Below are 24,987 nucleotides of genomic sequence, written 5' to 3'. Positions count from 1 at the left end.
GATCCAGGTGCGTTAAACCAGGGAGAGAACTAAAACACGGAGGATGCCGGCCCTCGAGGACCGACTTTGGACACTCAGTGTCCAAAGTCTTAACATGAGGATATCACCGGTTACTCTGACGCACTTCACAACGTGGAGGTCTGCTCGTACTCGGGGTGGACTTATTGCGGACTCACGTCCACTCAAAGGTAAATTATGCGAACACGTACTCAATGTACAGTAAACTATTCAGTGGGAAGCAAAACAGAGCGTTCACCTTGAACTGTTTTGTATGCGACGCTCACCTGATAAGGTATGCACAGTCTGCGGGTTTTGGTCTAACTCAAAAGAGAGCCAGTGTGTGCGTGTGTGTGTGTGTGTGTGTGTGTGTGTATCCATGCTTCCAACTAATTAAGGATAGTTATTGTCAAATCAAAATAATTAACTAAAGTAATGGGTTGAAATCAGTTTGTGTGTAATTAACCCATATAATGCATTCCAGTCAAGTCACTGAAATAAATAAACTTTTCAATAATAATAATGTGATTTTATTTGATACAGCTGTATACAATATATAAAGACACTTAACCTAATTTTAAGTCAGACTACAGTTTTCCACTCTCAGGTCAACTAGGACTACATTTTCTCTCTCTGCTAAAAGACATAAACACTAGAGAAAATTTTTATTGGAGACGTTTTATTACTTTCTATAAATATAGTTCTTGTATTTGACAGACTAGCCCTAAAACTGTATGACTCGGGTCAAAATGTTTTGGGTTTCCTTCCACAACCTTCTCACAATAGTTGGATGGAGTTTCGGTCCATTCCTGCTGACAGAAGCGGTGCAGCTGATTCATGTTTGGAGACCGTCATGCTAATTCACATCATTTCCACTCTGCCCCCACATTTTTCTATTAGACTAAGATTGACCTTGTGATGACCATTGTCCAAACGCTGACTTTGTTTTCCTTCAGCCACCCTGTAGCTAATCCCATCTGCCTTTTAAGAATTAACTTCCTAATGTCAATGTAGATAGAAGACAATTTGAATTGTACAATAAAGACATTTGTGAACTAGATGGATTTAACAGATTTCGTTAAATCCATCTAGTTCTGCGTATCAAACGTTTGAGCAAAACTTTCATCTTGGTGTCAAAATTCAGTAATTTGGAAAAAAAATAGGCCTGTGCTGCAGCAGTGACCACACGGAGTACTCCAGATGCTTTTGATTCCAGTCAAAAGATTTGGGAGTGAAGTTGCTAGTGTAATTATTAACCCACTTTCACAGAGACCATCATCTAGCAGCAAATGTTGTAATTCAGAAAGACTGAAAGATGAACCCTTTGAGCATCGACCCAAAACCAGAGAAAGACTATCGGCAGCTTTGATAACTAGTGATGGAGAATGTACAACGGAGATTCAATAGGGTCTGTATCTGCCAGAGGGTGTTCCTCTGTAAAAAGGAAACAATCTCTGCATGAGCAGCATCTTCAAAAGGATTCCCCCAGAAGAATGTCACCAAGCAATGGCATTTAATCACATAAACTTGAGCTGTTTGAAATTGAAAACAAAAATCTGAAGTAAATTTGCAGTAAGCGATTGAGCAAAAATAATGCAATTCATCTTATTGCATTCAATTCAGAAATACTTTTATTTAACCCAAAGGGAAATTGAATGTTGTTGCAACTCATATTATACTAGTATCTTCAAAAAGTTGAGTTACTGTGGATGGTGATGCTGCGCAACAGTCGGTCTTGTAGTAAATCTTACGACGCCTCTGACCGAAGACGGTTATTGTGTGACTGTCATCACATGCTAACAACTCAATAAATGGACAACAGAAATGATATTCCATGTTCTGGATGACACCATCAGTTGTTGGACAAACACTGCAAATCCACACCTTTGACGATTTTGTCAGTCCTCTTTGAATCTTTCTAGCCATAAAGCCAGACAGAGAGATGTTGGAGTCAGAGATGTGATTATTGTCCATTATGATTGATGGAAGAAATGATTTGAACTTCCTCCTTTTCTCGCTGCTCCTTGGTCCTGCTCTGCACCCATGAAGTCTCCTTTTTAACTCCTCTGGGATTTGAAGGTCAAAGTTTGGGTATTATTTGACCTTTTGAGATGCTAATCAGCTGCTCCCAGTTGCAAAAACAATAGCTTGTTGTCATGGTTATGCATCATGACACATTTCCAGCTGCACAGGGCCAAAAGAACCAAAGAAGTTATGAATAAAAGTCTAGAAAAAGAACAAATAAGAACTATTGTAGCAGAGCTCAGTTCTAGTGTCTTAAACCAGACCAAACGAGACTGTGCGCAAATATGGATAGAGATGAGTTTAGTATGTCATGTTGTATATAAAACAGACAAAAATTCTTCTTTGCTCAGGTGAAATGTTTTATGAAAAGCTGTAGTAGACAACCTGGCTGCCTTCTCTGAAAAAGCGCAATGTTCTTCAACCTGTCTGGTTGGTTCTCAGTTTTCAGAACACGATAGTGTTTATATTTCACTGAAGTCGCTGAATAACGCTCTAAGATTGAACTGTTGAGGTGATGCCATTTGAACTTTTGAACTGCTCACATATTCTCTTTTTAAAACCATTTCTAATTAATTTTGTCTATGTTATACTTTAAACAAACAGAACAATGTATTTCTTTTCCTCTCGTGTTGTTCCCTCTGTCATGCTTGGTTTTTTTTTCCAATCAAGAGTTGTCCTTTTGCAACGTTTCCTTTGTTTGTCTCAGTCAACATTTAAGTTTCTATTTCTCCAGTCATGCTAAGATATATATTTAATTTATTTCAGCTCAGAAAGTCCTGGTGCACCTTCCTCCAGCAGATCAGCTTTTAAACCATTTCTATGTCTGCTTAAAACAGATTTTGAATGATTAAATTTAGTGACAGGTTATTTTATGACATAAATGATTCTACGGTTTAAAAGCTATAAAATAATTTTTTTTGGTATTTTTTCACTCTAGGGGCCTTTATTTGACATCCAGTCGACAGAAAAGTGGGCTGTGAGACACGGGGAAGACATGCGGCAAAGGTCAACGGGTCGGGACTCAAACCTGTGACAGCTGCGTTGAGGACTGAAACCTCCTTACATGGTTTGCACATTTTACCTGTTCACCATGGCCACGCCACGGCATTTAAAATTATTTACACCAAACCTCAAGTGTACAAAGTCACACACCACATATTTCATCATATTACTTAAGAAGATAGATGAAGGCAATCTGGAATCAGTTGTGTGAAATGTGCTTTCAAACCCTTAGATACGTCTAAATTACATGAAACCGTGGATTTTGAATGGTAGGTGACATGTAATTGTATCACTACAGATTTCTTTTGAGCACATATATAACATATACGGAGACGTTATATATGTGGCATTACTCGGCTACGGGACAAAATCACAGATTTGTAACGTCCCCTGTGCTCGAGGTTGGAAAGAGTGCAGGACTTTGGATTCCAACATGACGGGAGAGGCTCCTGGAGGTTAGGCGTACTGGCTTGTGTTTAGACCTTAAGGTCATCATTCCTTCAGCTAATGCCCCTGGCATCACCTTCCTCCTTGACTTCAAACACCCTGGCCACATTCCTAGACCATGTACCAATAAGCACTAATAATGCAGAAAAATGAAAGCCAAAACACATGGACTCCAATAGTGGTGGGGATTACTGATCTCTATCCAGGGCTCTGTGCGTACCTCTGGGCACCGAGAACCGAATCCCTCACTGTCTCTTTCTCAGCACAGGAACAGAGGTGGGAGGTGGGAAAGCAGTGGCTGCGATGTGTTTACATGTCTCAGGAGGAGAAGTTCAAATGGTCACTGCTTCCACAGAATGAGATAATTTAACTGAGTCCACCTTGACAGTACTTCAGACTTTGTTGTGATTTTCTACCACACAAATCGTGTTGCGTACTTTGAAGGTACGTGACTGGGAAGTGTTGCTAGGTTGCTGTTATGTTTCCACAGAGGTGCTCTTCTAATTTTTAAGATAATCCAAGTGAGCTTTAGCTTAAGGTCAAAAGTGATGACCCTCAGATTTTGTTCTAGTAGAGAGAGAGGATTCACGGTTCATTCAGTTATAGCCAGTCATTAAGGAACTACAAAAAGCAACCCAGCACCAGAACATCACACTACCACTACCATGTTTGACTGTCAGTATGATATTTTCTGTCATGCTGTATTAAAATAACGGGACACATCCTCTAAAAAGTCTTGTCAATCCACAGAATATTTCCCTAAGAGTCTTGAAGATCCTCAAGATGTTTTGGGCACATGTGAGATGGGTCTTTGTGTACTTTTAGAGAAGTGAAATCAAGTTTACACAAATGGCCTTTTTCCTTAAAGAGTGAAATTGTTCTTCAAAAACTGCCAGTCGTCTTGGTCTAATATGAAAATTATTTTTGATGATCTAAGATGTTTAAATTTGCCACAAAAGACAGGACCCCCCCTCAGAATAAATCTGTGAGTGCAACCAATTTTTTCCCAGGTGTGACTGTCAGGAACTTTAACCTTTTTTCTACAAAAACTGAAAACAAAAATGTTTAAGCGCGGCAGCTTTCCTACAGTAGAATCCCAATTTCTTTGTTGGATCTGTAGCAGACAAATGACACCTCACCCAGTGGCAGGAGTGTGTCATGCTTCTGACTGACAGAACAAAGTATGACGCCGCTGCGAGGGCATGCTTGGATGTTTGGCTCGACCCCTTCACCACGGCCCAAACTGCGGTACAGGCTCTGATTTGATTATACACAAGCCCTCGAGGCTCAAAGAATATGTGTCAGACGTTGGTTAAAAGTCTCCCTTAACAATTAACCACACGGCATGGAAAATGCCCAATGAAAACACCCATAAGCTCCCCCCCGGTTCCCACTGGAGACTGGCTGTGAACTCCTGTGAACCCAGCAGAATCATGAAAAGAAATCTAGACTGTGCTGAAGCCACAAGTGTCTGAAAGGCTTGGCAAGGCAACAATTAATTGGGTTGGGTTAGTTAAAATGTAATATTGGTCTGTTGTGAATGCGTTGTTGAGAAACGCCAATTTGGAATGTCAATTACAGCTACAATAAATCCTAAAAACAATGGCCGGTTGAAACTACATGCTGCACGGCCTGGTGGAATGGATCTGATGAAGACAGGGTTCAGCTTCTGTCCTAGTTCACGCTGTGCTTTTATTAGCTGGCCACTCAGAATCTTGCTTTAAATTACCCCGAACAATAAACTGAGCTCCATGTGTTTTTCCGTGCGCTCGGCAAGAGAGGCCAGCGGTGTAACTGAATCACAAACTTACAATTGTGTCTCCGGTTGGAAAATTTCAGGATTTTGGTTATCTAATGAAAATATTGTCACTAGACTCATTTCCTACGTGGTGCCAGAAGTGCAGAAGAGTAAATGTGTGAACAGTGCTCTGAAGGGCGACTCTCGGCTTGCCGTGAGTTTGTGTGTCTCCAGCTCAGGTTTCGGGGGTGGCTGTTTTCATATCGAGGCCACGCTTACCTCAGCCTCTTCGGTGGATTCACGTCCAACTGAGAGCCAGTGAATAAGTGGCAGCATAGATGACTTTCATTCATTTTCTTGACAGTTTTCTTGACTTGGGGCATGAACTGCGGAAAGTCGGAAGCCAGTGGGGAAAAAAAAAAAAAAAAAGAAAGCAGGAGGTGTAAAGGGACGCCTCCTAAACGGCTAATCCAATAAACATTTTGAAATCCGTAAATTTGATTCACTCCAGTCTCTTTCCCCTGCTTCTCTAAATTCAACACCTGAATTTAGAGCATAGACAAAATCTAATATAGCTCTATGTGTGCAAAGCTAGTGGCCTTTTCCAAATGAGAACACCAACACATTAGGATTTATGAAGCTTTAAACACATTTTACATTCACCTTTAAAAAATAAATAAATGAAAAAAAGCTTGTTACCCTCTTTATGACAGTTTTTGTATCTTAGGATACTTAGTTTACCATTTTTTCAGGAGAATTTGTTGAAATTTTGAGTAAGTTTAGATCCTGATATCATTATTCTGATAAATTGAACACAATATTTTAGTTTAACAGTAACACACTACTTATTTGTGGGACACCATGGAGATATCAAAAGAAATATGGCAATATTTCAGGAAGTGAACTGTGGAGAGAGAGTATTATCTATAGTTTGACAAATCCTGTACTGTATGGCCGGTTGGAGTGGAAGAAGCCGTTTCGGTGGTGCAGTGAGCCGCACCTCCGCTTCAGCGTCCAGTAAAATTAGAACAAAGTCAACTTTTGCTGGATGGCAGAACAAGTGTGTAGTCAATCTACGAAGATCACAACACACCAACAGGATGACCACAACATCTATACTTTCAAAATAATTCACAACAAATTTATTTCTTTGAAATCCAAGCTATTTTAATAAATATATGGGTATATTTATAAATATAAACTATCAGATTTTACCGTGTAACCGAGGCGAAGTGTGCGGCGGAGTGGAGCATAGACACGTGAAGTGTAAATCCAGAGTAAGCATACTACCAAATTAGACACAAGGTGGTTCAAAGACAGCAAAGTTAGTTTTTGCAAAGAGCCACAATTCAGTGCTGAAGAAAATGTTTGAAGAAATACCTAAAAAAAAAAAAAACTGTCTATGGACAAGGCTGGCTTAAACATTGACAGTTTCACAATTTCTGTCAAGAGGAATAGATCTAAATTTGACCCAAGTCATACAGTAGAAGGCAATTCTAATTCTAATTTGACCAAATATTAAGTTAAAAAAAAAATCATTTAGAAAACAGAATAATTTTTGACCATCCCAGCTGCTCTAATGCCAGACAGTGAGAAAAGCGGCACATGGAAATATCTGATTACAACTAAGTCTTGTTTTCTGTGCAAACTAAAAGTTAGTCCAAGTTTTACTGCATTTTAAAAATGAGGTAGATATACTGAACTGTTATGCTGTGGTTCACGGCGACTTTGCAAGTTAGAAATACGACTTCAAAGGGGACTTGAGCAAGAGACCAGCGCTGAATGTTGCGAGGACTGGCAAACTGGTTGTACATATATGCAAATATGTGCTTGCTTGATTTTCCTTCCCACAATAATTGAGAAAACCAGATTCTGTCGCTCAAACAAAAGAGGAAGGTTGAAGTGGATCAGAGTATCTCAAAACTTCCTATGTGAGTCAGAGCAATAGTTGAAAACAGGTTTTGAGCACCTGGAACTGGAACAAACAACACAGCAATTCATATTTCTCCAACTAACTGCAGCACCGAGTGGTAGCCTGGATTTTGGGCCACATACCAGAAAAAAAAAAAAAACTTTTTTATGCCCTACCAACACAAACATGCCAGAACTCAAACTAGAACTATGAGCTTTGGCTAGGAGAAATTAAGATCAGAGTACAGAATTTGTCACCAACGTGATTACAAAACCCACCCACTTGGAGAAACGATACGATTGGGAAGCTGCAGCATTTGTGACTGACTTCCTGTATAGTTTCTGCTGCTTTGATTGGTATAACAGAAGGCATGGTCAAGATGGATCTGTGATAATGGGGGCCTGTTTCCCTTTAAAAGACTCAGTGAAGTTTGTTAGAGAACAACCTGTGATCGACTCTTGAAAATAGGAAAAAAAGCTGGTAGATGCTACCAGCAAACTGAAAGCGGTTTGGATCACTTTCAGCAGAATAACGATCCAAAATTGCCAAATAAAGACAGAAATGACTCAGCAGATACAAACACCAACCTTCTTCCGTTGCCAGTTTAGTCACTGGATTCAAACCATGTGGTGAACCTGTGCGGTGAGCTCAACGGTTACTTTAAGTACTGTTTAATGCAACTGCAATAAAAAAATAAATAAATCTTTTAAATATTGATGCATGTCTGTACAGGAGGCATGAGTAATGGGGAGTTAAACTGGCACTTTTAACTAAAAGTAAAACCTATATAGTAAACGCTGATGGCTTTCTAACTATTTTAGCTTATTGATGTGTTCAAAGCAGGTGGCTGGGTGAAACTCCTTGACCATTGACCGCTGTCGCTGGGTGAGACGGTTTAAGCGGTTAACATTTATCAAAGCTATCTACTGCAGAAAAGAGATTTAAAGTGTTCCTACAAGATTGAGTCATTTGCACTTTTATGTTGGTAACAATGGTGCGAACAGGAGCCAAGAACAGACTGTTCTGTAATAACTGGTTTGAAATAGCCAAACCCATAGTTGAGTTTGGCCAGAACGTCTACGTCGGTACGTTATGTCGACATCCTCGTTAGTCCGACAATAATGTTTGAAGTCGGGAGCTCTGTCATGATGAATGCCTCCACCATTACCGATTTTTCAGTTGCAGTTCTCAGTAGCCGGTCCCAGACATTCCTGTCCATATGAACAATTTCTCTTGGCTACGTGATGTTGAAATCTAGCAGTTATTATTAGATGAGCACAACCGAGGTTGTTTTAGATCAAATCTGCCATGTCTGCAGCAAGGAGTAAACACTATAGGCTAGTAGCTTAGCTGCAGAGGTGTAGTCGTCTCAGCCTCCTGGCTTCTCACTTGAAAAACTCTTTCCGTACAAGTAATCGAGATTTGCTCTTTCATTCCTCTGTGTGTAAAATATCGACAACTGTTGAGTGCAAAGCAAGTTTACTGCAGTAATCCAGTGCTGGGTTCTTGTTATATATTTTATAAAAAAATAAATAAAAATAAAAATTGCTCGTAAAAGCATCAAATATTTCTGTGCATATCTATAGATGGTAGTGCAATATAGTTTTTTTTTTTTTTTAAGTTTCTAAACTTTCTCATTTACAGACATTTCTCAAAAATGTTAAATTGAATGATAAAAAGGTTATTGTTTTCAAATTCTTTACAGCTAAAATACATCATGGAACTTTAAAGCCATAAGAAATAAAGTTTTGATGTGAGAGAATTTTTCCTTTTAGGTCTACGCTCACTTTTTCTCGACGTTGTCAGCGGCAGGGCCTTCAGTCCTTCCCTCCACCGAAACGCCTCTGTAATCTCACCTGGCTGCCTTGAAAAGGACCAGTTTAAGCCAATTGTACTGTCTATTTCACTCAAACACAACGTGTGCATGGCAGCCCTATCTATGTTTACTGTAAATGGGAATCTTTGTTATTCGTGTTTACTCCGTCTTTCACAGATTAATCCTTATATAAACAAGAAACCTGATGCAAACCTGCCCATTGTCCTCCCGGAGCCTATGTCGTACAAAGGGACACGTGTGTGTACACAAAGCTAGTTTGTCTATTTAGCTAATGTCCTACATAGCAGTCAAGCTACAAGGACTGACTATTTTTGGACTGAGAGTCACTATCACCGTCTATCTGGCGTTAAGGTGCTAAACTGCCAACATTGGCAGAATTGGAGGTTGGATCTTCATACATAAAAATACAAGAACAGCCACTGAACTCTGACATCTGAAAGCCCTGAGTTCCACATCAATCCCATTGTTTTTCTTTTCTTAGAACTAAACTCAGGTGTGAGGTTTCCAGCTCTTACTTCTTGGAAAAAAAACAAAAAAACATCAGAATTACCTCACGTCTTAGCTAGCTAGCATGATTCCAGGCTACATAGCCCTACATTTTATCTATGAATCACAGTGGGCCCATATCCAGCCTGTGGGTGTTGAGATGCCACTGAGACACTTCTTACTCAGCTAGATGCAAACTGATTGTGTGCTACTCTGGCAGCAACAAGTGGTTCTCCATAGCCATGTAAGAAATGTTTGGCAGCCTAAACACCTATAATTCAGACCTACATTTGCTACTTGACATCTGGTATGGATCTAACAAATTGAAAAGATTTCAAATGCTCTTTTTTTAGTAAACGTTTTTGTGTTCCCATGGTTTTGCTTGTTTGTATTTCAAGATAGCCAGTGTGTACTTTTTGTGAAGCTAACCCTCTTATTGTTCAATATAGCAAACACACATGAAACAATCGTGGAAGTCGCATGAAGAAACATTTGTTTTGGACTCCTGCTGGTTTACAGCCTATCTAACCAGTGATACACATGTTACTACTACATGTTCCTTTAGTGTTCGAACAGATGAAACAAAAATAGACTTTTGTCAGCTTGTATTGCTACCATAGTTGGCACCAAAACAACAGTAAGTCCCAATGCAGCTAAAACACAAATTCTTTACGGTCCGAGTCAAATCCATCCATTTTCTATACACCCTTGTCCCTCAAACAGGTCAGGAGGGGTGCTGGTGCCTATCTCCAGCTAACGTTCTGGGTGAGAGGCAGGGTTCACCCTGGACAGTCTGTTGCAGGGCAACACAGAGACAGACAGGACAAACAACCATGCACACACACTCACACCTAGGGACAAAATTTGGAGAAACCAATAAACCTGACAGTCATGTTTTTGGACTGTGGGAGAAAGCCGGAGTACCCGGAGAGAACCCACCATGCACAGGGAGAACATGCAAACTCCGTGCAGAAAGACCCAGGGCCAGGAATCGAACCAGGACCTTCTTGCTGCAAGGCAACAGTGCTACTTACTACACCACTGTGCAGCCCAAGTCAAATCCAATGCAGCATTAATATTAATCTACCGTAGCTGTTCAAGTCTGGCAGGGGTGACTAAACCTTAGATACTTTATTTATCCTGGTCACAGTTTTTATTGTCGCTACTTTAAAATCAGTTAGAGTAGCCAAAATGACGAAGTTCATGAATTAGTGTAGAATTAGTTCTTTGAATTTCTTCAGCACGAACTTTGTCGGTTTACGCACGTGACTACACAGACAGTGGGCGGGCGCTTGCCTGTCCACATGAAAAGCTGTCAAGAGAGAGATAAAGCTCCCAGGTGGTTCTTCAAGTCAGCCGCCTGACAGCCCTAGGGGTTATAGGTGGAGTGTGCAGCTGTATTGGTGTGTCACCTGAACTTCCTTGACCTCACAAGCGCTGCATAACACATTTATTCCTCTATATCCTCATTCTCGTATGGACGTGTCACACACCGGAGCAGGAACCTGCTTTGGTATTTAGGCCAGCGGCTGACCAAATGGATTGATTTATGATTTCTGAAAGCTCTGTGAGGCTGACAACCATGAGCAGTCATGATAATCAAGCTACCACCCTGATGTCGGGTATGCGTCTACCTTATAAGCCAGATGAAGAGTAAAGGGACTTGTTTTTTTCATGTTGAATACCAATGTAATGTGAAGGGGAATATTTCATATCATTTCCTGACATGACATCTACACCAATACCAGAAATGAAAATAATTTGACATATTGGAAGACCTTTAATAGAGCTCTTCACTCACACAAATAATACTGGGCTAACACCATTGACATGTAAATGGTCACAGATGGCATTTATTTAATGTTATCAGGAAAAAAAGACATTGTTTATTCATCAAACCAGTCAACTTTGGTCAATTAGCAACTTGAACATTTTGAGAATGTACATCGGACAATGACACAAAAAAAAGGTCTGTACGAAATAAATAGCTATGTTGCTCATTTACAGCTTGGCTGGGAGAAAAAAAAACAAAAGGGTTAATCTTCATATTTAAAAATGGCATACAGATGTGATGTGATTCTCGTGAACTCACTAACTGCTCCAAAAAAAGCTGTCCTTTTTAAATAAAGCTTTTCACGTTTAATATGTACCTTCAAGAGCCTGTTATAGTTAAATAAATAGAATGCTTTCCATTTCTAACATGCACATCCAATTTGTCCGGGGAAACTATTTACAGTTCACTGATCCTAAACGTCCGCCTCTTTATTTCATTAAATTTTTTTTGTTTTTGTTTTTTAGTTTTTAACTCCTCTACACGTTTCTTTCTCGTCACAAACGCTCATACGCACACAAATGTACAGTCACTCTTGCAGACATGCTGCATCTATATACTATTAACACAATACCTAAATCTATGGCAAGTGATCAAATGCTAACGGTGAACATGGAAGTCCATGTAGTGTGAAGAAGAAATAGTCCAAACACCACATCTTAACCAGGGAGAGAGGGGCTTACAAAAAGTTAGTTTACAATTGATCATGCACTGTATAAACTCAGCGTATTATTTGGTTTGACAGGTTTTCATCAGTGGCTTCCGTATCTACTTGTTTTCTTTAAGTGAACAAAGAAAAGAGTGAGGAATAAGCAATCCTACCAAATAATCTAAGAATATTTAAGTCCTGTGTAAGTCCCCGCCATTCTTCACTCTCCTACATCAAAGTGGTTTAGCCATCTTTTCGTTAGCTTCCGTGCGTAACCAGGAGCTGCTGGAAGGGGTCGTCTCTTCATGTCCATAGTAGTGTAGGAACCCCAGGCCATCGCGCTGTGGGTTGAGATGGGCAGTTTTGCTTTTTCTTCTCTCTGCTTTTTTTTTTTTTTTTTTTACACCGACAATATTTGTTCCGTTCTTTTTCATGACGCAAAGTAAGAGTTCTGCATTGAGTAGAGGCGGTCGATGGGGTTTCCCACGCGGGCCTGCATCGAGTTGACTTCTGAGGACGCCATAAAGCAGTCGCTGAGGCTGGTTAAAGACGTGTCGCTGTCTATGTCGTGGAACGCAGAGTCGTTACCTGTGAGGAGAGGACATGGGAGGCGATCAGTCGTCAGAATTCAAAGCGTGCCTGTTCTGGAGTAAGATTAAAAAATACTACAAGGTGTTGACTAAAAATGTATAGCATGATGTAACTGCTTAAGAGAAAAGCAACAATTTTTCATACTACTGCTAAAACATTTTTAAGGACAGTTTCAATATGTGTGACATTTCTTTATTGTTTTATTTTTAAATACATAAACTATAAAAAAACACATACACACCAAATGTAGTAGCAGTCTTCAAGCGCTATTATGCAAATTATCGAGAGCAGAACGGAAAAAAATACAATACAGTAGCACCGGAAAAACAAGCTAATATTCACTGACATGACAGGCACGCTGCTTGCAACATGACTACTTTTATTTTTCTTATAAACAAGAAAAAAATGTGTCCTTAGCCAGCTGAGCAGACATGTGGAGAAACAATTAGTTCCTTCCAACTGAACTAAGCTCTTGCCACTCCTGCACTTTGACTGCCATCTCATTAATACACTGATTCTCTGGAATGGTTTGCAGGAACATTTCAAGCTGCTGTCACATTGTTTCTTACTTTTTCATATATGTTGGCGTATTGAGAATAACTTGTCATGGAGGTCTAAATATAAGGAACTGAAGAGGATTTAGAAGACATTAAAGTTCTGTAAAATGTTTGAAAAACGTGTCAATTTTGAAGTGCACCCAGTATTTCTCACGATTGTGTAGTTGTGAGATCAAGGGTGTGAAATTTATAACGTTCACCTGCATCGACACAGGAAACTCTTACTTTTGTTTTCTTTCTAAAAATCTACCAGCGGTCTAAAAACAGAGATTTCTAGAAATCTTTCTCTGTGAGAAATTTCCTTCTCATAGAGAAATAAGTTTCTCCTTTGTGTTTAGAAAATTAGGAGACAAAGTAATCAGAAAGTAGGTCATGCCATGAGTTTCACTTTTAGTTTCAAGCACCCAGTACCTGAGCTTAATGAATCATCATTAGCCTGGCCTAGATGGTGATACATTTCCATACTCAGCCCTCCGTCACAACACGATCGGTCAGGAGGAGAGATTGCTGAAAAGTCAGCAACTTGAGGCTATTGACTACAGGTTTCCTTAAATATAAAACATTTTACCAAGTGGCATAATAAACATAACTTGACTACATTATTTTATGACCTGGATCAAATATGAATATATGTAATGACTTTGAATTTACCTATATCATGAGAATAAGTTGGCTTTATATGTACAGAAATTGAATCTGCCTTGTAAAATGACTTCAGACATTGTTTGTTGTGAATCAGCGATATATAAATGTAGATTTGGAACTCAATAGAGATGCAAAACACTGCAAAATGGGTATTTCTGAAGCTCATACGTCTTGCCCATTCAGAGGGAGAGACAGCAGACAAAAAAAAAATTAAAAAATAAACGCTGGGCTATGACTATAAAATCACAGCAGCTTTGTATTTAAGATTTATAGCAGAGTTGGAAAATTATAATTACTAATAGTCACTTTGAGAAATAGCTGTTGTGTGTCATCACAATTGCGAGCAGACTTTTGTTAGATATCATCAAAGCTCACTTTTTGCTGCCCTCCCCGGGACGATTGAAAGACAGCGAGGGAGCATGTAAACAAGGGGCACCCTCTTAAAAGATCTGGTTAATAGCAACTGTTTACGCCTTTCATAAAAACCTCAATGTGTTATTTCTCTGGGGGGAATAGTTAACTTTATTACACTCTGGATCTTAATGATAGTGTTGCACAAAATGGGGACAGCGTTTTGAGAGATATCTTTTAATGCCTTGCCAATATTGTTCTGCTCCCCAAACCAAAGGAGAGTGATGAGACGAGGGATTTGGTTTCTTACTGCCGCGAAGAACTAAATGGGAGCAAATTATAAGGAAGTTATGAACTTCGGGAAACGGTCCCACTGGGACACGTTGAGGACATCACTCAGAAATGTGCTGTTCCAGTTACGTCCCGTGGACTCGAACGTTGATCGACTCCTTTTCCCGCCCTGCCTCTATTTGCATTTTAATTCCGTCTCGTATCAAACAGAAATCGGAGGCTTGTTGTCTTCCTACTCCTGCTCCTCCATTATCTCACCCTCCTCTGACTGCAGTGCATCTCGGGCGGCGGCCTGCGCCAAGCCACATGTTTCTGCCGACATTAGGAAACATCTTCAGTGACAAGGCATCTCTTAGAAGTGGAGGCATGGAGTCGAAACCATATTAAACAGATCTGAAAGCACACTTCAAAACCCCGAGAGTTTATGAGAACAGTCGTGTTATCTCATGTGGGAGGAGACGCTGCTCGCTCCTCTCCGGGGAGCGGCTTAGATCAGGGAGCTGTGGCCAGGGAACATGTCCCACACAGAGGAACCGTAGGGCTGGTTACGGGACGGGCATGTGTTTGTCTTGTGGGAGGCGGATGCTCACCATATGGGTTCATATGGTCCCCAGGCATCTGTGGGGGGGTGAGCCCCTGCTGGAACGGGTCTGTGCTGTAGCCGTTCTGATCCATGGTGACCAGCTGCTGCTGAGGGGGAGCCAGCGGTGTAAAGGAGTTCATCATCCCCTCCATCCGATTGGACATCACCTCTGCAGCGAATGGAAAAGCAAAAACATGTACTTACATAAAACACCCTTAATGAAGCGGAAAAAAAAAAAAAAGACAACGAATGTCAGTCCAAGGCAGTAGGCCTCCCAAAAAGAGAACTGGATTCACACCTTAAGTAATATCCTCTTTGTGTTGTCAATTTACCGTAACCAACCATTATCGCAATCTTGTTGAATGAATTTGAATATTGTTTTATGGCAGTAACTCGATTCACTAAGTGAAACGCATGACGTAGATTAATTACACACAGACCGATGCTTTCAAGATTTTTATTTATCTTAATTATGATTATTTTCTATTTGATCCTTATATTAAAAAATTACATTTAAGATCAGAATATTGCAATGGAGCAATAAACACATTTTTGATCCAGAAATTTGGGCTTCATGAAAAGTAGGTCTAATACAAACAAACTTCTTCTCAACACATATTCTAATTTGCTAAATGTGACTGTGCTGTAGAACTAGACGGTAACCAGTTGCGCCTTGCTTAAATCACATCCGTCTCCCATAAATTGCACATTAATGGCTCTTGGTTTAAGGTGTGCATACATAAAGATATGGAAAACATATTTCCTTATTTTGATAATAATTCTGCCCCAGTATTGACAGAGTACAGGGTGGACATTGTTAAACAGAATTCACATTGCCTCCAATTTGGCCTTTAAGAGACATTGTTTGAGACCATTCATTTGTAGCATTGACGTCATTTTTGGTGGTTTGTGCTCATGTCTGCAGCTGAGGTGAGCATGAAAAGATGCAGTTAAAAGCAGCAAAGCTGTTTCTAAGTTACTACCCTGTTCAAAGCTTACTTAGAAAAAAGTCTTAGCAGATTGACGTATATCCTATATAAAAAAGATAGTGAGGCCAATTTGAGCAATTATCACTGACGCATCACTCAGACTGGAATTTCTATTGGAATTGTAGTTTTAATGGTTCCTATAATAAACTTTTCTATGATTACCAACTCCATTTTAAGATGACATAACCAGAGACAGAACTTACTAAAAAGCTTCAAAATAAGAGCCTTCAATATAAATATCTTGTATTTTCAATATAAATATCTTGTATTTTCAATATAAATATCTTGTATTTTGAACTTAGAGAAATTTTTTCAATCCAATTAAAATAACTTCCATGTTTAAAAAAGACAACAGTCTGAGTGCACTGACTGTGTTTGATTTCAAGATTGTGATTTATCTGCGACATAATATAACAAAGAGCAGTTGTTGTAAAATTTTTAAAAAATATCTATGTGAATGTGAACTAATTCATAAAGGAATTCAATCAGGTCATTACCCTCATTAGTTAAGCTAAGTCCAGTTAAGTTGACAATTTGCTGCTGGCTTCAGTTCAAGTGGATTACCTTCAACCTGTGATAACACATTTTCCATTTTCAAGCACATTTTAACAAAACCATGACAACAAATCTCCACACATTGATCATTATACCAGGTTTCCAAATATTTACAAGCCTACAAAATCATGTGCATTTATAAACCTTATTTGTTAGATAACTCTGGTGCTACTGGGGGCCCCCTGTTGGTATAGAGAGTCTAAAACAGCTGGTCAGGGTTCTTTCGCCTTGGGCCATCTCTGTTTGCCTACTGCAGTAGCTTTTGAGAAAAGCTCCTGCGACTATCCAATACCTCGATTGCTCCCCTGTCTCTGCGTTAGCATTTCCATGGTAACCTACAGTAGTTCTGCCACAATTCCCCTTGACAAACACTGCTTTTGGCTGACTGAGTGTCAAGAGGGACACAAAGCTGTCTCGCAGCCTCAATACTCGAGCCCATCCCCCCCCCACCACGTTTCACTTTCCAGCGGTTTTACAAAATAATGTCTGTCATTTATTTTGTTTGCCTCCGGAAAACAATTTCCAACTTTGTTCTGTGGTGCTGTTGTTTACCCGCTGACGTGTTTGTAATCTGTTATCCTTGCGTAATCACTGATTAACAAATTTGATTACAGTGCAACACGGCTACGTAATGAGGGATTTCTGAGTTCTCGGTTTCCAAACATCACAACTCTAAATAGTTTAATTGTTTAATTTTATCGGGTCAATTAAAAAGGGCTTTGCAAATATATGCGTCCTTCAACATTTTCCACATTTTGTCACATTGAAAACACAAACATCTATGTATTTCATTGAGATCTAATTTTAGAAAAAGACAAAGACGTATTAACCTCAAGGAGTAATGAAAAGAATACCTTGTTTTCAATAAGTTTTTACAAAAAAAAAAAAAAATCTGGACAGAGTGGTATGCATTTGCATTTAGCTCCCATGAGCTAAATAGTTTTGCTTACGGTTGCAAATTTTATGGAGCACGTCTCTATCAGGTTACCCGTAGTTAGCAGCATCTATACTCCCATCAACTCTGAGGAGCTTCCCAGTCTGTACTGAAGTAGAGCATAATGTTGCCGCCTCTATGTATAAACATAGACACGGTGTCGTCAATGGCAGCCGCACACACACCTCTCTAAATGTCTCATCTCACTAGAGTACCTTCATCCACGTTTGCCGTGTCCCGATATGGCTTGCTATAACTTTGTAAACAGACTGCATGTGTGCTTTTTTTTCTTGCTACATGTCTAACAGCTGTTCTTCTGACAGATTATCCCATCACAGCAGTGACATCTTTATAAGTTCCCACATGTAAGACACCATTACCATTTTCAGATAATGGATGGAATAATGTTCTGTCAGCTGGGATATTGTTTAATTTAATTTAGGGGTGTGAGAGTAATGGATGGTTGAATGTCGCATGGATGTTTCAAATTGTAAAAAGAGAAAAAAAAAAAAAAAAGCTTCAACGGGTAGAAAAACATTTGCCAGGCCCCGCACAGCCACCGCTGCTGCCGAGAATATGAAGGTCGTACCTTGGCCGAGCCGCTGGGAATTCTGCTGCTCTTGTTGTTGCTGCTGTCTTCTTGCCAACTTCTTCATCTGAAACGAAGGAGTCAAAGTTGTAAAGAACTCCCAAAACCAACATGCTGTCTTTAATTTAAAAAGGATGCTCCTCGCTGTTCACCCTTGCGTGAACCGCCTGAAATCTCTATCTCAGCGCGCCTCGTTGTCGAGTATCAAAGGTTTTCGCGAGATAATCATCAGCAAAGAGGAGGGCGTAGACATTTAATGCAGGACTAAGCGAGATTTGCAACTCTTCGCTCTCGTTCTCCGCATTTCGGCGGGAGGAATGCGGCGATAAGTTTTAACGCACGCATAGTTGTGGTGATTTAGTGGCGAAAACGGAACGGGGCAGTTCTTTCAGACGAGGAGAGTCGGATTGTAAACTGGTGTGGTTTGTCTCTCTCACCTTAGCTCTCTGGTTCTGAAACCACACCTGGACCACTCGAACACTGAGTCCCGTCTCTGCAGCCAACGTCTCCCTCACCTAAAGACAAAAAAAAAAAAAAAGAAATACCGTTACCATCACACACGCCAAAAGAAAATATGACTTTTTTTTTATTTTTATTTGGTTGGAGTGAAAACCGAATGGTTCTGTCTTTTTTGGGCCTATTGGTAATCGATTACTAAAGGTTCTGCAGCGACTCCTGCTCCTGTTTTGGTGTTTCAGGGCTGAAGTTATGCAGGCATTCCCCCCCCCCCCCACACACACACACACACCCGCCTCATCTCAGTGCGACATTTGATGCAGACGGACTGTGTTACCGCTGCCTTGCCTCGGCAACGCCAAACAGAAAACAGCTTTCCACTTCAAAGCTCAAGTTCAGAGGTGGAGGAGAATTTTTTTTATTTATTTTTTTAATTTGAGGATTTTATATGTCAAACTACTGTTGGGTTTTTAAGTCCCCATTACGCTCTAAACAAGAGAAGATAAAAATCCCCACTTTGTCGTGGAAGTTTTTCCCGTGCGGCGCCTCACCTTCCTACAGGGTTTGGAGGAGACCTCAAAGGAGGCCTTGAAGGCCCGTCTCTGCTGAGTGGTCAGGATAGTCCGCGGTCTCTTGGGCCTCCTCGGATCCTTCCCGTCGTCCCCTTTGCTCTGGCTCCCGATTCCTTTCTCTGGCTTGATGTCTAGCTCCTCCTCGTCACTTTTCTGGGGGGGGGGGGGGGAAAGAAGAGCATCGTTTCACCAAAAGGAACCCAAATCTCGACAAAGCACAGGCGTTGTTGACAGAAGACTGATAAATGTATATTTCTATTCTGCTACGTCGGGTGAGGAACAAACTTCAAATCAAACACGACATGTGTTTTTGATGCTTTATCAATTTTGTACAAAAGGGGGAAAAAAGCAAGGCATGATTAGACTTTCAGAAGCATGTGGAGAGCACACTGAAAAATGATCTTTTTCTTTACCCTGCTGGACGTGGTGTCATTAGTAATTTATTGCTCTCAGCTTTGCCTAATTTAAACTAAATCAGTCTCTGATAAGGAAACTTACCTCATGAGTGCCATGGAAAACCATTGCGGGCTCATATTGGAAAAGCATCTCTAGGAAAAGTAAGTTTGACTTTGTCGTAGCTTTTAAAGGCAGACCGAGGCTGCTGCCACAGATCTTGTATTCAATATGTTTTGTGTTCTTGAACCTTTTTCAGGAAACAGACAAATATCAAGTTCTCTTTTACCACTACTGTAGATCTTGATTGATTTCAAAGAAATCTATCCCTAGGTGTATTTGTTTTTCACTCAAAGGGGTGTAAACTAACAAAAACTACAGAAGGATTTTCACAAAATAACACTTAAAAACTTCACGACAGAAAAAATCTGCAAAATCTGCTTTCTGTTTTGATGATATCACAAGGGGCTTTGACAATCGATGATTTAAATACATGTTTGTCTCATAATTTACTGTGAGGAAAAGTGGTTATTTGAACTCAACAAATAGTAAGAGGTCACTCAGTGATTTTGGTTTGACCAGGGGTCATAGTTCAATTTGACAAAGAAAAAGCTCAACTGGGAAGAGTTAAAAGTCTCCAGATAATAATATGCATTTGAATACAACAAAACTTCAGCACCAATTATGGTGGTCCAGCACCATAATTGGTGCTGGACCACCAATTGTGGTGGTCCAGCACCGTAATTGAAACAAATATTATCGTAGTCCTGCTACCAAAAAAAGAAAAAGAAAGAAATTGTAGTGCCATGTTTTAAGTAGAACAAACTTTGGTGGAAAAAAGATTTTGAAGTATTTAAGTTCAAAATTACCTTTTGCCAAATTCGCACTGATTTTACATACGCCTTTGATATTACGCTAGAGCTCTACAGATTACATTGTAAACCGTGAATAAAAAGGACAAAGCAAGAAGAATGCACACAGATGTACTCCGATGAAAAAAATCTGCCTCGTGTGATGTCATCATGATGTACGTGTATCTTTTTTGTTTTGGGATGCCAGCTTTTTTTGCCTGATTAAAAAACATTTCATAACCCCAAAAAAACTAAAAGAAGATATGACAATGACATGTTGATCCATTGGCAAACAATGGATCAACATGTCTTCAAACGCTATTATGCAAATAGCGCTTGAACAACAAGTAAAAACAAAAGTGGGTTTAAAACAAGTATTTCCAATTTTGAAGCAGCATTGCTGTTCTTGACTTTCAGGCTGTCACGGCTGAAAACGGAGGCTCTCACACCATGGCCGACTGTCTCCTGTCATCTGGTTCTGATATGTTTCTACATTTCTCAACCGAAAACCTCCGTTTGGTCCCCGACATGCCGAGGTTAACCTCTGCTCGTGTCGAGATTCTCTCCGCCTCGAAAATCCCGGAGACTCCCAAAGACATGTGTGAGTGATGCGCTGGGATGCGAGTAAACGAGGGATGAGGGCGGGTAGAGGGCGGGTGAGTGGGGGCAGCATGGGGGGGGAGGAGAGAGGACAAGGAGCAAATATTCCCACAAGTTGACAAAAGTTGACACAGGCACAGATGTATTTGACAAATTCTCGCTTTTGTGAATGTCTAAATGTAAGCCAGATGGCGGCGAACAGCGAGGCTTGGCTAGGTGCCTCGTTGTGTGTGCAGTCTATAGGCGAGGAGCATTCTGGCTGATAAGAGCGGAGGCGAAGGCTTACTGCAGAAAGGCCCCCCAAATCCCTCTGTCACTCATCGTGATACAGTAATTTAATTCTTTCCAGCACCAGATCCTGCCCACGCATGGAGAGCCATTAATGCAGGGTGGCTTGGCTTTGTCCTGTTTCCACTTCCTACTGTATTATAAAGCCACACTCCTCGCTTGGATGAACGCGAGAAAAACCATCGGAGAGCTCCAGATGGAGCCACAGGAGTACATAAGTTCAGCTCCGTCTGGTGCAAGCGTTGCATCTCAGATGTCTATGAAAACTATTCTAATAATAACAAAGTAAGGTGGGCTTCGTTTTCTCATGGAGGGCATCTTTGTTGGCGCGCGCTGTGGTGCAGCAGAGCACACTGAATGCAACACCTCAGTGCCGGATGATGATAGCACCAGAGTGCTGTTCTCACCCTGCTGAGAGAGGGGCGCCGGGCGGGGAGAGGGGTGGGGGCTCACCTGAGTCTGAGTCATCCGGGCTGACTGAGCTGAGTAAGTCTTTCTCCCTCTCGTAGTCGATCTTGCAGAGCAGCTGACCCTCCTTCAGGACAAACTCGTCACCCTTCCGGAGCTGGCGGTCGCACACGCAGCAGCAGAAGCAGTTCAGGTGGTAGACGCACTCCAGGGCCCGCATCACAAACTCCGTGGGGGCGATCTTCTCCATGCAGCCGCTGCACTTGGTGGCAAACAACCTGAGGGTGGAGGAGAAAAACGGACTGTTTAATATGTCATGTTTATAAAATAAAATAAAAAAACGGCACACTGTGCGTTGTTTTTGTACGAGAGGCCGGCACCAAGACTGAAAAACCCAATCCTAATTCCGGCTATCCCTCGGTGCCAACCAGGAACCACAGCTCCGACAAATGTCTCATTAAAATGGTCAGAGTTTAGACGGTAGGTCAGAAAGCTAAATAAAATTAAATGTGTTTTGCTTGAACGGTTCACTTCACATTTTACTTATTTTTATTTTCCAAAATATAAATTCTGAGTTACTGAGTTGGTCTGGAATATTGTCCACAGTTCAGCTTTTCACATGTTCAGTCAAGTTAGTAAGGAGAATTTGTTGTGCTTATAAGTACAAATTTAACAATTCATTGATAAGATAATGAAATGTACTTAATTAAAAAAATATTTGAGAAGGTGTCTTTATCAATTCATTTAATGATTTATTTATTACTATAAAGAGTGATTATTTTTATTACGTCTTATAGTCACGTCTCTCACTATCAAAATTTTAAAAAAACCTCACAAAATATTATGACAAATCTATAGTTTATATGCATTTCTTTGAAATTAAGAATTTTCCATTCAAATTATCTGTGGTATGTCTTCAATGAAGCTTTAGTTGCTAATAAAGGATTTTTTTTTTTTTTTTTTGAAGACTGGCTCGTTGACCCCTTTAGGCAGTCAAAGGGATGTGACTCCTTTGGCAACAACTCATCTGTTAAAATTTCTAGGGTGGACCCAACCCTGCATCAGTCCAAAGTGAGCTCAGTCATGGAAAACAAAATCCCTTTGAAAACCTAAAAAAAAGAAAAAGAGGCTGGTTCAGGTTCTGCTGCAGCGATCTTCAAACAACAAAACCCCAATCGACTCTTTGCTAAAAGTTTCTTTTTTCCAGATATCAGAATAAGCCAACTTTCCCTTTTTCTGCTCTGATCAGGAATCTGCAGAAGAAATGCTAAAAAAAAATAAAAATAATCAGATTTTTATTTCATTTTCTTTTCATTCAAAGCCTCAAAGCTAAGAACTCAAAGTTTTCAGTCTGTAAACATGAAACCTGCATGCACTGTGACGTACATTTTTGTTGTTGTAGTTTTGATGTATTCTTTCATTGTCTGTGGGATCCAATGCTATCAGTTCAAATCACAATCGACGGGTCCGGCCTGAGATAAAGAAAAAAAAAAAGCAAAGTGGACGTTTGCATTGCTTTGGAAAAGCCTGATTGGTCCACCTTTACTCCTTTCATTTCCACAGTTCTCTATATGCATCAGATAGCATATCTGAGACTGTGATTCATTGCTGGCTACCGTTCATATCTCATCTCTGCGTCTAACACAATGCCCCCCCACCCTCTGGCCCTCTGCGCTGCGACGCCCACCTCTATCACCATTCCCCTGACAACACCTCCATCTTCTTTTATACCCTTTCAGTGAAGATGTTTGCATTGTTTTATCGGTGACTGAGAGGCATTTAATTCGCACTCTGTTGTGTCGGAAGAAGCCACATTAAACAGAGCAAGAAGGCAGAGGAGTGCGGTTGATCTTGTCCAGCTGTAAAAGCTGGATTTATTAGTGGCTTCTGTGTTTGCCCTGGTCTGGGAGACAGCTGGCAACCGCCTATCTGTTTGTGGTGAACATCTATTTCATTGTGCAGGAGGCGGCGAGGGGAGCAGTTGACATCATCGGCAGTTTCGCGACAGGGTTGAACGATAGGGATGAATATAATGTGTAAATATGAGAGCGAGGGGAAACCAAAGGACGGTTTTTGTCATGGTAATGCAGTTATAGGTACTGATTGAGTGCTGATAATGTGTGTGTGTTAGCACGCGTGCGGGTGTGTGTGTGAGCAGCTGTGTGTGTGTGTCCCGAGTACCGACACGCTTTTGTTCTTAACTTTTAATTATAGAGCAATTCATTTGTTATTTTTGCAACATCCTTAATGTCTATCCACTAAAATACAACTTCTTTCTTCCAGCAGGAGGTAAGTAGAGCGTCTTAGTCTTTTTTTTTGTTTTCCCCATCATGCAGCAGTGAAACAACAGAGATGTCAATGTTGGCACTCGCAAGGTTCAAAAATCCTTTAATCTTTCGTTTATTACAATAGGTTAAGAAGATTATTATTGAACTATGGAAAAACCTCCAGGATAATCCTCTGCGAAAGAAATGCTGGCATGCATCTCAAACATGCGGCGCTCTTGTTGAATTGACCTGCCAACCTGGATCTGTCCTCTAAACAACCAAGTTAGGTCCATAAAGAAACAGATGATGGGAAGTTGGACGACGGAGAAAGAGAGAAACATCACATCCAGGGCCGGATTTAGAAGGACGAGGGACCAGAGTCGGTTTTGTTGCCCACGTACATAATTATGTTATTCTTGTAAAATATCGCAGGGTAACAGGGATGAATAAACGTAACGGTTTTTAGGCCTTTTTTTCATGTGAAAATAGGAACTTTCCTACTACAGCCTGTGTATTTATAAAAATGTTCATTATTAACAGATTTCTAGAATCATCTTCATCCATATACAAATATTACTCAAACTGTTTTAACAACTATGCCCAGCATGTTTGTGGGAATCTAACACAGCTACTGAAATGCAGTAAAATTAAAACAGGAGGCATGTGATGCTTTGTCTTATGTCTGCAGTGCTGAGTTGAGGTTTGGGTTTGTGAGACATCACTGATTTAAAATACAATGAAACCCCTGAGTACAAACAAACTTGAATCCGATTTTTTTTTTTTACACTTGGGGACACATAAAAGTCCCCCCAGAGATATATACTCTGATGAACGTGGTTGGTTTGTGACACATCCAGCAGAACGCCTAATGATTTATTTATTACTTTACAGTAATAAATAAATGTATTACTTTATAGTACAGGCAAAACGGAGTCTCACAAAACCCAGACTCTGTTTTGCCTGTACATGCTTATCCTCTGTCTCCAATTGCATCAGCAAAGACACCGACTGCGGTGTAAAAACACACTGAAGAAACACACTGAAGAAACACGTACTGTATAAGCAAGAAAATGTGCAAAGCTTCAGTACACAAGATCCCCGATGCAAAGCAGCTGTGTGTTCCAGCATAACGTGGATGCTATT

The 24,987-nt window shown here is 40.4% G+C and overlaps 1 protein-coding gene across 1 annotated transcript in view; it reads right to left on the bottom strand.

The window, feature by feature from the left end:
* Positions 1–11,277: 11,277 nt before the first annotated feature.
* Positions 11,278–24,987, bottom strand: part of lmx1bb (LIM homeobox transcription factor 1, beta b) — a 71,064-nt gene continuing 57,354 nt past the window's right edge. Inside the window, exons 3-8 of the mRNA XM_008419277.2 lie at positions 21,623–21,855; positions 19,017–19,192; positions 18,447–18,524; positions 18,010–18,076; positions 14,950–15,111; positions 11,278–12,512 (exon numbers count right to left, since the gene is read on the bottom strand). Of these exons, the coding sequence (XP_008417499.1) occupies positions 12,355–12,512; positions 14,950–15,111; positions 18,010–18,076; positions 18,447–18,524; positions 19,017–19,192; positions 21,623–21,855 (874 nt within the window). The 3' untranslated portion in view covers positions 11,278–12,354. The remainder of the gene's footprint in view (positions 12,513–14,949; positions 15,112–18,009; positions 18,077–18,446; positions 18,525–19,016; positions 19,193–21,622; positions 21,856–24,987) is intronic.

The sequence above is a fragment of the Poecilia reticulata genome, linkage group LG9, assembly GCF_000633615.1.
Source record: "Poecilia reticulata strain Guanapo linkage group LG9, Guppy_female_1.0+MT, whole genome shotgun sequence".
In the NCBI taxonomy this organism is placed as follows: Eukaryota; Metazoa; Chordata; class Actinopteri; order Cyprinodontiformes; family Poeciliidae; genus Poecilia; species Poecilia reticulata.
This window is presented reverse-complemented; position numbering and strand designations above follow the sequence as displayed.